Source organism: Scomber japonicus, chromosome 18 (genome assembly GCF_027409825.1).
Source record: "Scomber japonicus isolate fScoJap1 chromosome 18, fScoJap1.pri, whole genome shotgun sequence".
NCBI lineage: Eukaryota > Metazoa > Chordata > Actinopteri > Scombriformes > Scombridae > Scomber > Scomber japonicus.
In genome coordinates this window covers 29,488,921-29,504,454 of record NC_070595.1, presented here as the reverse complement: position 1 = coordinate 29,504,454, position 15,534 = coordinate 29,488,921, and the positions used below count along the sequence as shown (strand labels likewise).

At 44.6% G+C, this 15,534-nt stretch overlaps 1 protein-coding gene across 1 annotated transcript in view; it reads right to left on the bottom strand.

Moving 5' to 3' along the window:
- Window positions 1–3,996: 3,996 nt before the first annotated feature.
- doc2a (double C2-like domains, alpha) overlaps window positions 3,997–15,534 on the bottom strand; it is a 35,978-nt gene continuing 24,440 nt past the window's right edge. The window contains exons 7-10 of the mRNA XM_053338157.1: window positions 15,354–15,534; window positions 8,179–8,260; window positions 7,151–7,247; window positions 3,997–4,133 (exon numbers count right to left, since the gene is read on the bottom strand). The exon at window positions 15,354–15,534 is cut by the window's right edge and continues 49 nt beyond it. Coding sequence (XP_053194132.1) covers window positions 3,997–4,133; window positions 7,151–7,247; window positions 8,179–8,260; window positions 15,354–15,534 — 497 coding nt within the window. The remainder of the gene's footprint in view (window positions 4,134–7,150; window positions 7,248–8,178; window positions 8,261–15,353) is intronic.

Below are 15,534 nucleotides of genomic sequence, written 5' to 3'. Positions count from 1 at the left end.
AAAGGCTGAGCAGCGTGATGATTGACAGCTGGAGAGTCAATAAAGCTCTTAAGTGCTATTATTCACTCCTGCTTTTATCTGCTGTACACAGGAGAGAGAGAGAGAGAGAGAGAGAGAGAGAGAGAGAGAGAGAGAGAGAGAGAGAGAGAGAGAGAGAGAGAGAGAGAGAGAGAGAGAGAGAGAGAGAGAGAGAGAGAGAGAGAGAGAGAGAGAGAGAGAGAGAGAGAGAGAGAGAGAGAGAGGTTTGACACTCGTTTAATTGTTGGAAGCGACCTGAGCCGAGATAAATGTGATAAAAGAAAAAAATCAGAAATGAAAGAAAAGAAGGAATGAGATTACAAGAGGAGGGAGATGAATGACACACCACACACACTCTCACACCTCACTCACACACACTCACACACACACACTCGCTCGCACTCACTCACACTCACTCGCTCGCACTCACACCCACACTCACAATCACACTCTCATTCACACACACTCACCACACACACTCTCACACTCATTCACACACACACTCACTCTCTCTCTCTCACACACACACACAGAGTGATGTGTTGCAGTTCTACTTTAAAGCTGTAGGGGGCAGTGTGGCGACACCGAGGAGCTCTGCTGCACAAGGACAAAAACTCAGCTTCATCTGTTCTGGTGTTGCATTAAATATGCACACACACACACACACACACACACACACACACACACACACACACACACACTCACACTCACACTCTCTCTCTCATGCACACTCACTCACAATCACACTCTCTCACACTCACACACTCACTCACACAAACACACTCACACAAACACACTCACTCAAACTCTCTCTCTCGCACACACACTCACACACTCTCTCACACACACACTCTCACACTCATTCACACACACACTCACTCTCTCTCACACACACACTCACTCTCTCACACTCACTCACTCACACACACACACACACACACACACACACACACACACCACACACACACACACAATCACTCACACTCATACTCACTCGCACACACACTCACACCACTCTCTCACCACAACACTCTCACACTCATTCACACACACTCACTCTCTCACACACACACACTCACTCTCTCACACTCACACTCTCTCTCACTCTCTCACACTCACACACACACACTCACTCACTCACACACACTCACCACACACACTCACTCACTCTCTCACTCTCACACACACACACACATTCACACTCCTCACACACTCTCTCACACTCACTCACACTTCTCTCTCTCTCTCACACACACAATGACACACTCGTACTCACTCACACTCATACTCACTCACACTCACACACTCTCACACACACACACACTCACCACACTCACACTCACACACACTCTCACACTCACACACTCACACTCACACTCTCTCTCTCTCTCACACACACAATGACACACTCGTACTCACTCACACTCATACTCACTCACACACACACACTCACACACTCACACTCACACACACTCTCACACTCATTCACACTCACACACACACACAGTAAGTGATGTGTTGCAGTTCTACTGTAAAGCTGTAGGGGGCAGTGTGGCGACAACGAGGAGCTCCGCTGCACAAGGACAAACTTAGCTTGTGTTGCATTCCAAATTTATTGTTGCATCGTACATAAAACACCTGATAGAAATGTAAGAACACCTGTAAACTCACGAGATCAGTGTAAACAACAGTTCAACGATATATATCGTATAGAAAGCCACATTCGTACGTACAGTCGTGCATAAAAGAGCCAACGATTAAACACTGTAAACACCAGCTGCACCTGAATGTCTCGTCATGTCTCACTTCACTTTGATTTAGAAAACAGGCAGGAAGGGGGAGTACAGAGATATAAAGTATATCAACATATTGCATCATGCAACAACCGAGGAAGAACCACTTGTGTCATCATCATCATCATCATCATCATCATCATCATTATCGTCATCGTCATCATCATCGTCATCATGGCAACCAGGGGCGCCGATTCTGTGGGTACTTCGGGGTCGGGTGAGTGAGACTGAGAGTGAGTGAGTGTGTGCGTGCGTGTGTGCAAGAACATAAATCGGCGCCCCCTGATCATCGTCATCGTCGTCATCATCATCGTCATCATCATCATCGTCGTCATCGTCATCATCATCATAGTCACCATCATCGTCATCATCACACACATAGTCATCGTCATTATCAACATCATCGTCATCATCATCATTGTCGCAATCATCATCGTCGTCATCGTTATCATCATCATCATCATCATCATCATCATAGTCATCATCATCATCAACATCATCGTCATTGTCGCAATCATCATCATCGTCGTCATCATCATCACCATCATCATCACCATCATCGTCATCATCGTCGTCATCGTCATCATCGTCGTCACCATCATCATCACCATCATCGTCATCATCATCATCACCGTTGTCGTCATCATCATCATCATCATCGTCATCATCATCGTCATCATCATCATCGTCGTCATGGCAACAACAGGATACAGTTTGTTTTTCACAGTCTCATTGAGGAGAGCAGCAGAAGAGTGATCCATGCATTGAGATGAGACACACTGTACAGTCTGTATATGGAAGCAGCTGATGGTTGATGTTCTCCGTAAGAGCTCCGTATCATTTTACATAAACCTTAAATATGAGAACTAATATTCCTGTCGTCTGTGGATGATAATAAACGTCTGAACCACTGGAACACACTCACTGTTAGACTGTTAGCACCTTTAACACCAAAACATCTTCACATCAGGTCCAACACTTCTATTTTACTAAGAAAAAGTTACAAACTGTCTGTCTTTCCTTCCTTCTTTCCTCCCTCCTTCCTCCCTCATTCTTTCCTTCCTTCCTCCCTTCCCTCCTTCCTTCCTTCCTCCCTCCTCCCTCCCTCATTCTTTCCTTCCTTCTTTCCTACCTCCCTCCCTTCCTTACTTTCCTTCCCTCCTTTCTGCCTCCTTCCTTCCTCCCTCCCGTCCTTCCTTTCCTTCCTCCTTTCCTCCCTCCCCCCCTTCCTTCCTTTCCTTCCTCCCTACCTCCTTCTTTCCTTCCCTCATTTCTCCCTCCTTCCTTCCTCCCTCCCTCCTTCTCTCTGTATTATACAGGAAGGAAAGAGAGAAGAAGAAAATACTATTTTCTTCCTCTCTCTTTCCTTCCTTCCTTCCTCCCTTCCTTCTGTCCTGCCTTTCTCTCTCTTTCCTCCCTTCCTTCCTCCATCCTCCTTTCTTCCTTCTGTCCTTCCTTCCTCCATCCTCCTTTCTTCCTTCTGTCCTTCCTCCCTCCCTCCCTCCTTCTTTCCTCCCTTCCTTTCTCCCTCCCTCATTCTTTCCCTCCTCCCTGCCTTCTCCCCCCCCCCCCCCTTTACTTCCTTCTTCCTCCCTTCCTTCCTTGACACGAGGACAACAGGAGGTTTTAGGGTTCCTGTATGAAAACACTGTCAGAGGTTCATTTGGCAAAAGCACGTCTGGTTAATAACTTCACATCCGTTAAAGAGCAGCAAACACCTGCTTCCCTGAATTTCCAGGACTATTCCCACACGGGGGGCTACCAGGCTGATTGAAACAAAACAAACCCCCCCCCCCCCCCCCCTCACCCCCATGCAAATTTAATTTCAGTGGTACTTTAAATGCGGTGATCTCTCTACAGTTTCAGTTTCTGTTGACTTCCTGTGAGTTGGACGTCTCACATGTCTGTTAACAGTATGATGCTGATGCTGAGTGCAGGTGTGACGCTTCTTCTCTTCTGATCAGTAATGAAGGCACTCTGCTCTCCAACCTTCAGGATGGCTCACATCATTATTAGTATTATTAGTATTAGTAGTATTATTATCATCATTATTATACACTTTATCTCTCATTTCCTGCTGATGAAGTTAGTTGAGTCCGTCCCACAGAGTGAGCGGAGGACCTCTGTGAACCGTGTGATCCCTGACAGCGACTGTCTGCATGCATTGAAGGCGGCTGCTCGGCGTTTAGTCGTGGCTGAGGGTCCGAGGCAGCTCATTGGTCAGGATGTGCCACCGCTCCACCCTGCGGCCCTTATTCTTCAGACAGTCCATCCAGTGACGGAGAGCGTCGCCCTGCGAGTGACAGCTCAGGGAGACGCCACCTAAACGCCGACAGGAAGCAGGAAGTGCTGCAGTTAGTGGACGGAGTTTTAATCACCTGACAGACGTAAATATCAGCAGGAACTAGAAACAGAGACTATGTGGAGAAGAGGAAGACAATCATTTTCATGTTTTTTGGGAACGCCCCTCTATTAAACCTTACTGCAGGATTTGAAGAACTGTATGGAGAAAATCTTGAGGGTAACATTTCCATTTAAATTTGACATATTATACTTTGGGAAAAGGGAACGAAAGAATTACAAATGCAGGAGACAAATACATGTTTAGGATCATGTTGGCTGCCATTACTAGGAAGTGGCAGAAGACAGAGGCACCTCAGAGGGAGGACTGGGTTGATGTAATGCACAATACTTATATGATGGAAAGGTTGACTTTTTCGGTCAGAGTAGAAACTGATAAATTTAAGAATTTTCTGGAAAGAGGAAAGAGAGTGTAAGAAGGAGAGAGCTGGAAAAAAGAGAAAACAAACCTGGACTTGTGTTGATGGATGATTATAAATGAGATCATGTCTGGTAATGGTTTGTATCTCCTGTAGTAGTTCATGTACTGCATTATGTCTCTAGAAGACGTATGATGTATTTTGATTAGGGCTGTCAGCGTTAATGTTTTTTAATCGCATTTTAATGTTGCAAGCCTTTTTGTCCCTTCTACTCCCCCGTAGACGGCTCAGGCTACGAGCCAGACGGTCGAGTATGTCTGTCATCAGAATTACAAACACGGGACAAATTTAGTTGGAAAGCAGCTAGCAGCGGCAGAGTGAAGCCTTGAAACCCACCAGGAAGTCTTTCCCCGCCCAGCCCCAGCCCAACCCCCGGCCCCACCCGCCCCACACCGTCGCCCTGCATCGTTTTGGCCGATCGTCCAAACAAATACTGTAAACGCCTGAAAACGAAGCTTTCTGAAATCTGGTCCCAGGGTGAAACCTGGTCCCAGGGTGGAAACCAAGCTTTCTGAAACCTGGTCCCAGGGTGGAAACCAAGCTTTCTGAAACCTGGTCCCAGGGTGAAACCTGGTCCCAGGGTGGAAACCAAGCTTTCTGAAACCTGGTCCCAGGGTGGAAACCAAGCTTTCTGAAACCTGGTCCCAGGGTGGAAACGAACCCTTCTGAAACCTGGTCCCAGGGTGGAAACGAAGCCTTCTGAAACCTGGTCCCAGGGTGAAACCTGGTCCCAGGGTGGAAACGAAGCCTTCTGAAACCTGGTCCCAGGGTGGAAACCAAGCCTTCCGAAACCTGGTCCCAGGGTGGAAACCAAGCTTTCCGAAACCTGGTCCCAGGGTGGAAACCAAGCTTTCCGAAACCTGGTCCCAGGGTGGAAACCAAGCTTTCCGAAACCTGGTCCCAGGGTGGAAACCAAGCTTTCCGAAACCTGGTCCCAGACGCAGCCCTTGAATGTTCGTTTGGATGGTGAAGACACATACCTGTGTTTCCATGATGTCATCGCCACACCCCTCGAGCTTAGCCTTCCACCTCTTATAGCCTCCTCCTCTCCGGTGAATTTCTGAAACAGCGCCGCCTATAGGCTGGAATATGAAGTAGCGTGTTGAGTCGTGTTGAGATGGATCCGTTTCTTCTTCTTGAAACAATGCCAGGGAACACGGAGGGGGGAAAGATCGTTTTGGTACATGTGGACTTGGCTTTAGAATTGTCTCATGCATGTAGACTAGTTCTCCGAGCTTGTATTCATTAAACATGAATTAAGAAAGAATTCCTGAATTGTCTCATCTTTGCCTTTACGAGAATCTCCGCCTCATCTCACCTTATCAAGAACTCTCTGGATTTCTCAGATATATCGATCACGAGAATGAGAGAGACAGATGAGAGGTAAAGACCTAATATTAATGACTTTAATAACCATTACAGGATAGCAGTGTTAGGAATTATAGCCACTGTAAGCGTTTTCTAACATACTTAATGCATGCTTTACTTTGATAGTAGTTGGGCCAACATGACCCGAAACGATGTGCAGATGTGCCTCCTGATGAAAGAGGGCCTGCTGAGATATGAAACTGTTAACAGCACAGAAATCCCTGAGAGTGTTTGAATAAACCACTCTGCTGTCCAAGTACCTCCAGACAAAAGGGATGGACATCCTCTCCACCCATAGAAAGGTAACTGCCTCACAAGAGAGCCTCAAAAGCATCATCTGGCATTTCACGACTGGGACAGCAGCTGTAGATGCATTTGTCAAGTGGAGAAATGAAAACACTGAAGAGAGAGAGAGACGGGGAAGCAACAAAGACTGAAGTGGAGGCTGTGCTGCTTCAGAAAAGAACAACGAGCAGGGCTGTAGAGATGGCTCAAGATGACGCACTAAGCCAGGCGGGAGAGCGTTTGAGATGACCAGGACCACGTCTCCTCCCAGACCTCCGTTAATGTCCCACCAAATTTGACAGCAGGACTAAAAAGTTCAGCTGGACGTCATTAAAGCACCACATGTGGACGAATACAAGACCGGAACAGTGGAAGGAAGAGGACTGAAATCATGAATGGTGGAGGTTCAGCATGTTGTCAGATGTGCAGCCTGAGGAGCAAACAAGCCGGTTTCTACTGATGGCGGCTACTTAGCGTGGTCATTGATTGGGTCGCTGAGGAGTTAGTGAGAAAGCTGCTCTTCTAGCATAATAAGGTGAAATGAGAGTATAAACCAGCAACCCAGTATTACCTTCTATTATAGGTTGCATGAGTCTCGTGTGTTTTAATACTGTTGTTCTTCATCTGTGGAGTTAAAACATCAGATTTCTACACAGTCAGTAGGTTGAAGAATGGAAGGGAGGAAGGAAGGAAGGAAAGAGGGAAGGAAAGAAGAAGGGAGGGAGGAAGGGTGGACAGAAGGAAGGGACGAAAGAGAGAGGAAGGAAGATGGATAGATGGATGGATGGATAGATAGATAGACAGGCAGTTTTGAGAAGGTGACGCTGAGATGAATGGATCTCATCTCTCGGTGTTCAAAGAGAAACTCATCCAGAGGGTCAGTGATCAAAGGTTTCAGCTCCTCACCTATGAAATCGTTGGAGCGTCCCAGGTCGTAGTCCCACACCGTCACCTCCAGCGTCTTGTTGGCCAGCTCCGTCAGAGACATCTCATAGAAGAACTCCTGCAGGGACACACAGAGACATCTCATAGAAGAACTCCTGCAGGGACACACATTCATTCCAGCACGCAGGTCTGAGAGGTCCAGCGTTACTAACACTTCCTCTCTGAGGACGAGCAGCAACACACCACTACCTGCTTCCTTTCTGCTCTTACATCTTAATAAGAGAGGGAGGGATGGAGGGAGGGAGGGATGGACGGACGGACGGAGGGAGGGAGGGAGGGAGGGAGGGATGGATGGATGGAGGGAGGGAGGGTGGGATGGATGGATGGAGGGATGGAGGGACGGATGGATGGACGGAGGGAGGGATGGATGGACGGAGGGAGGGATGGATGGATGGATGGATGGGTGGACGGAGGGACGGATGGATGATAGATTGATAGGAAGCTGTTGGTTTCCTTTCTGCTGTTACAACATTTTAATAAGGGAGGGAGGGATGGATGGATGGGTGGATGGATGGATGGGTGGATGGGTGGATAGATGGGTGGATGGATGGATGGGTGGATAGATGGATAGATGGATGGGTGGATGGATGGATGGATAGACGGAGGGAGGGAGGGATGGATGGATGGATAGATGGATAGATGGATGGATCTATCCTTCCTTCCTTCCTTCCCTCTATCATTCTTGCCTTCCTTCCTCTTTTCCTTTCTCCCTAAAAGATCGAAATACTGCAAAAAAAAAAAAAAGAAAAAAAAAAGTACACATAAAAAATGAATTAATGAATTAATAAAGTATTAAAACATAAAAAAGCTCAGCTGGAACTATCAGGAATAAAAAAAATAGTAAAAGAAGAAATAAACTATTACTACTATTACTACTTTTCTACTAAAACATACCTTAAAATATGACTTGTGTTAAGTGGAAATCTAGCAATAAAAATAAAATCACAGCAACAGTTTGAACAGAGAAAGAAAGGTGAGTCAGTTCTGACCTCGTTGAATTCGGGGTTGAGAGTTTTTTTCATCACCGTCGTTTTGTGCTTAGATTTCTTCTGTAAGTCTGGTTTCAGATATCTGACAGTACGACAAGAAGCACAGAAAATAGCTTTTATTTTAACATTATAACCTTAAAACTATTAAATAATTGAATACATCCATATACACCATCATCATCATCATCATCATCATCATCATCACCACCACCATCATCATCATCATCATCATCACCACCATCATCATCATCATTACCATCATCATTACCATCATCATCATCATCATCATCATTACCATCATCATCATCATCATTACCATCATCATCATCACCATCAACATCACCATCATCATCATCATTACCATCATCATTACCATCATCATCATCATCATCATCATTACCATCATCATCATCATCATTACCATCATCATCATCACCATCAACATCATCATTACCATCATCATTACCATCATCATCATCATCATCATCATTACCATCATCATCATCATCATTACCATCATCATCATCACCATCAACATCATCATCACCACCACCGTCATCATCATCACCACCTTCATCATCATCATCATTACCATCATCATCATCATTACCATCATCATTACCATCATCATCATCATCATTACCATCATCATCATCATCATTACCATCATCATCATTACCATCAACATCATCATCACCACCACCGTCATCATCATCACCACCTTCATCATCATCATCATCATCACCATCATCATCATTATGACCACCATCATCATCATCACCACCATCATCATCATCATCATCACCACCACCATCATCATCATCATCACCACCATCAGCATCATCATCATCATTACCATCATCATCATCATCATCATCATCATCATCATCATCATCATCATCACCATCATCATCACCATCATCATCATCATCAGCATCAGCATCAGCATCATCATCATTACCATCATCACCATCACCATGACCATCATCATCATCACCACCATCATCATCATCATCACCACCATCTTCATCAGCAGCATCAGCATCATAACCATCATCATTGTCATCATCATCACCATCACAATCATCACCATCATCATCATCATCACCATCATCATTATGACCATCATCATCATCACCATCATCATTATGACCATCATCATCATCACCATCATCATTATGACCATCATCATCATCACCATCATCATCATCACCATCATCATTATGACCATCATCATCATCACCATCATCACCATCATCATCATCATCACCATCATCATCAGCATCATCATCATCATCATCATCATTACCATCATCATCATCACCATCATCATCATCACCATCATCATTATGACCATCATCATCACCATCACCATCATCATCATCATCACCATCATCATCAGCATCATCATCATCATCACCATCATCATCAGCATCATCATCATCATTACCATCATCATCATCACCATCATCATCATCACCATCACCATGACCATCATCATCATCAGCATCATCAACATCTTCATCATCATCACCATCTTCATCATCATCACCATCTTCATCATCAGCATCACCATCATAACCATCATCATTGTCATCATCATCACCATCACAATCTTCATCATCATATCATCATCATCTTCAGCAGCGGCTGAGCCTCTACAGCACAGAGCTGCTCTGTGATTGGTTGTGTGAGTCATTCTAACAGATGACACAAAGAGATAATAAAGTGGAGGTGGACCGATGCGCTCGGCGGCTTCCTCTTCATCACCGCCTCTCCTCTTCATCACCGCCTCTCCTCTTCATCAACGCCTCTCCTCTGCAAACCGCTGCAGGCTAACAGGAAGAGAGCAGGCGGCTGGGGCTCCGTGGTCCCTGTAATCTGTGTCTGAGCTGCTGGGAGGCTCTGCAGGAAATGAAGATTCCCAAAGATAGCAGCAGGAATATGAGACCTGCTAGCTGCTTCATTCACCACCATCATCATCACCACCACCATCATCATCACCACCACCACCACCACCATCATCATCACCATCATCATCATAGCAGCAGGAATATGAGACCTGCTAGCTGCTTCATTCACTCTGAATGACTTCACTTTGACTCCCACCACCACCACCTCCACCATTACCAAATCATCATCACCATCACCACCACCATCATCATCATCATCACCACCACCACCACCATCACCATCATCACCATCACCATCATCATCATCATAGCAGCAGGAATATGAGACCTGCTAGCTGCTTCATTTACTCTGAATGACTTCACTTTGACTCCCACCACCACCACCACCACCTCCACCATTACCAAATCATCATCACCATCACCACCACCATCATCATCATCATCACCACCACCACCACCACCACCACCACCATCACCATCATCACCATCATAGCAGCAGGAATATGAGACCTGCTAGCTGCTTCATTTACTCTGAATGACTTCACTTTGACTCCCACCACCACCACCACCACCTCCACCATTACCAAATCATCATCACCATCACCACCACCACCATCATCATCACCACCACCACCACCACCACCACCACCACCATCACCATCATCACCATCATAGCAGCAGGAATATGAGACCTGCTAGCTGCTTCATTTACTCTGAATGACTTCACTTTGACTCCCACCACCACCACCACCTCCACCATTACCAAATCATCATCACCATCACCACCACCATCATCATCATCATCATAGCAGCAGGAATATGAGACGTGCTAGCTGCTTCATTTACTCTGAATGACTTCACTTTGACTCAATCAGACACAGTGTCTGTTGCTCTGATCCCTTTCACATTTATCAGTCTTCAACCGCTTAGAAAAACAAGCTGAAATAGAAAATCTGCATCAGTGAGGTTTAAATGAACACACGTGACACATGTGAGCAAACCTAAACATGCACCGTGTCGTCTATTCTAACCTGCATTACCTGATGTTTGGTTTCTTATTATAAAACCATCTGAAACAACCATGAGACACTAAAACCATCTAATAAACTTTTCAGCTTTCACTGCAGGTTTGAAACTTATTAGTAAAATCCTTCCACACCACACAGGTTTAAATATTATAATAAAGTCAGTCAGGCAGGCAGGCAGGAGAAGAACAGGTGCATGACACTGACTGGGCCTTGTCTGGTTTGTAATTGAAAGGAATATTGATCTGTTTTAAACTGATATATTGGATGAAAGCGAGCCGTGACGCCGCATGCAGACACTCTGGACACTGCCGGCAAATCTCTGAGTTCATCAACCCCCTCAGCTGTCAGTCGCCTCCGTGTTCTGGCTCCGTTTGCATTCTGACGGCGTGCGACAGAAAAACTCTCCTCCCCTTCAAAGTGAGAGTCCCTCGAGTGCCGCAGGGAACAAAAAAGCACAGAGGAGCCTTAAATCCGTGACCGTGGCCCTCGGGTGCTCCCCTCTGACAGCGCTGAGCCTCCACGAGACGCTGCTCAAATTGTTTCCGTTTCCTGGCTGATTATCCTTCCTGCTAGGAAACAGATGGCGCCCGCTTCAACGACGATTGCATCATCGATTAGCGAAGTTAATAAGATGGCAAAAACTCCAGCTTTTAATTGTGTGGTTAATGTAGAAGTCCAGAGTTTAGTCTGCGGGGAGGAACACGAGGAGCTCAGGTTGGGTTAGGGTTGGTATGAGAACAGTTGGGTTGTTATCTTCTGGTAAATGTTGAATGTTGTGCTGGCGGCTGAACTGAACATGTGAAGCGGACTGTTTGTAATGCACCACGTTGTTTGCAGCCACTGCTCGTCCTGGAGGGTTCGGTGTTTGTTGGTTCGGACAGCGTGACGGTGGGTGGGGGGGGGACGCCTCGGTTCGATGCCCCCCTCCCTCCCTCCCTCCCCCCCGGGATAAACAAACAAAACAAAACGGATTTCATAGACATCATAGCATCAAAGCCTCTGACTCATAAAACAGTGGATAGACTCCCTGCATGAGGAGTCTGTGGGTGGCTGAAGGTGGGAGGAAGTGTGAGGTAATAAATAAATAATAGATATACCAAATATATATATATGGGTTTTTTTCATTCCTTTCTCTTTTGACTTAACAAGAAAACAACAGTGAAGATATGCAAAACCCACAGAAATGTATTTACAGGTTTATCTGAAGCTGGGATGAGGGGAGGGGGCGGAGGGGAAGGAGGGGGGGGGTTAGGGGGGATTAGTGCTGCGTCCTGTTTGCCCGTTACACTCATTCCAAACGATATGTCCAATTTGGGCTTGACACTGATCAAAAGCGAGCGCCATTAGCCGGGCTTAAAGCAGCGGAGGAATTGATTGCTACGCGCTGGAAGCCTCTTCACACACTCCTCTCATTCTCCCACTGCGGGTTCCTGGATATCACGTACTTACAGTCAACCTGAGAGCATGAGGGGCGAAGTGGGAGCGGACTAAAATATAAAGAGACACAGTCAGCTGGTCTGCAGAGAACTATGATGCATGCAAGATAAGGACATTATAAAAAGGGTTAAAGAGGATTTTGTGGCCTTGAAGTGTAAAATAATTCAGGGTTATGATGTAAAAGGACTAAAATGTAAAAGAATTAGGAAAGAATTATAATTTATTGTACATTTTATTTTGTAGTGCATGTATTCTGGGTTGTAAATCAATCAATCTTTATTTATATATTTAGCATCAAATCACAGCAAAAGGCATCTCTAAGGCGCTCACAGTATTTACTAGATTTGTGTCTTTTTGTAAGTTACATCCATTAGTCATTTCATTAGTTTATGTATTAAGGTCGATGCTCTTATTTTGAAAGGGTTACAATGTCGCACAGTGCCGAATGAACCGTATAAAGATGTAAAACAGAGGAAAGGAAAGGTGTATCTCCATGTTTCTATTCTACTGCTGGTTATCTTACGGATTGTGTTGTTTAAGCAAAAACAAGCCGTGACTGTGTGTATTTTATTTTGGGGAATAAATTGGTGTAAACGTGATGTTTTGTCAGTTAGTTGCGTTCCTTATAATATTTTGTGACATCATTGCCTTAACTGTACTGTTTATCTATTATGTTTTTTTAAAGCTCATATTCTGCTGTCTGACAGGGTTAGGGTTAACACTATAGCTCTTAACCCATGTGCTCATTAATTAGTCAGTGATTGTAACTGTTTGAGAGACTGATTTAATTCAAATGTTTATTTTATATTTTTTAGTAATAATTGATGTTCATTTGGGACATTTTGGCCTCCCTGATTTTATATGTGACGATAAAGCAGGGTATGCATTAGGGGGCGGGGCTACGTCCTGATTGACCAATGTCCTCGAGATCCAGTAACCCTCGTAACCATAGCAACCTCCCCGCTCCGCCCATGGCTCCGCCTCATGCCCATATAAGTAGAATCTGTGTTTTTATTTTTCCCAGCATGCACCTGAAATTTTCAAGATGGCGCTGCCTAGATTAGAAACTATTGGCTTCCGAGCAGCAGTCCACAAACCAATGGGTGACGTCACGGATGTTACGTCCATTTCTTTTATACAGTCTGTGGTTAAAAACATGCATCAAACCCTAATTAAGACATGTTATAGGGTGGTTCTCCCATACAGCGGTTAGGGTTTTATATATATAAGGCAGCATCATGTTTTCTCACCCTCGGTGGCATTTCATTGTGTTTTGTCTTTTGTTTGTGTTTGTCATATAAAAGGCCTCCCAATGCTACACTTGAGTATGTTAGACTTGGGAGAACCCTATTTATTTATTTATTTATTTATTTAGTTTCCTCACGGGAAGAGCACCCAAACAGACCCTCCAGTTCAACCCATTAACAACAGCAACACGCGGGGCGCTACGTTACATCCTCCTCATTTTTAAAGGGCACAGCGTGTTTTATCGCTTGTGGGGGAACTTTAAAGGACACTATCACACTTTCTTCAACTGAAAGGGCAAGTTTGTTGTTCTTATCCATTGCATTTTTGTCTTCTTTGTTCCCATTATTTTTTCCTCTTTAATACCGAAGGATTCATGCAATTTAGTTATTGGATAAACTCTAACCTGTTGTAACAACCAGGTAGCATAAGCACACAAAAATAGCAACTTTACAATAACGTATTGTAGGATAAGTGCACGAGTCATCTGCTCATTTCACTATATATAAAAGTTCATCTGGATTTCTCAGTAAACTCAGTGGTTACCAAAGCATGCCACGTAATCACAACATCTCTAATTCGACTCTGGCAAAGGACCTTTGTTGCAAGTCACCCCCCCCCCCCCCCCGCCTCTCTCTCAGCTACTGTCAAATAAAGTCTAAAATGCCCAATACATAATATTAAAAGAGGAAAGAACATTGAACAAACTGCTGGCCATTATGGACAATGCCAGCCATCCTCTGCACACGGCCATCACCAACCAGAGAAGCTTGTTCAGCGACAGACTGCTGCTCCCCAGGACCAACACTAACACACTCAAAAACTCATCTGTCCCCCGTGCCATCAAACTGTACAACTCCACAGTGGCAGGGGGAGGAAAGAGGACACATAAGAGGAGTAACACCTGAAAACTCATACAGACTCTTATTATTTATTACTGGATACTTAAAAATGTAATACTCACTTGACTACAATCGTAACTTATCCTTCAGTTACCCAAAACCTGTTGCTACCTCCTGTACATATACATATACTTTCCTGTACATATACATACATATATATATATATATATTTACAATGCATATACTTGCAATTTGCACACTGTTTTGCACTCCTCCCTGTATTTATAATGTGTGTTTTTACTGTGTAAGATGTGTGTTTCTATACTACTTTGTGTGTTCTTATTCAACCTGTACTTATTGTGGTGATGCACTGGAACTTAAATTTCCTGAGGGGAACCTCCCCAAGGGATCAATAAAGTTACTATCTATCTATCTATCTATCTATCTATCTATCTATCTATCTATCTATCTAATCTATCTAATCTATCTAATCTAATCTAATCTAAAACAAAAAACCCCATCTATCGTCAAACACAGCTCCCATTTATTTGTAGTTTGTGTTTTTAGTGAGATAGTTTTTAGTTTCAGATATATCTCAATAAAAATCAGTTCACATCATCAAAGAGAGTCAAAACATCATTTTAACATTAAACTATTCTTAATTTGACTCGTAAGACATTAAATCTTAAGTGATTTTTGCCTCGTCTTACATTTTCACGTAAGGGTCGGAGAACCCGTTGACATCCATGGCTGCCAGGTGAGCGCAGCGCTTCACGCCGACACAGAGACCCCCGCTGCGACGGCCTTCACCTTCACCTCCTCCTCCTCCTCCTCCTCCTCCCTCGACGTCTTTATCCTCCAGACTGAGGGGGGGCAGAAACTGAAGGGACA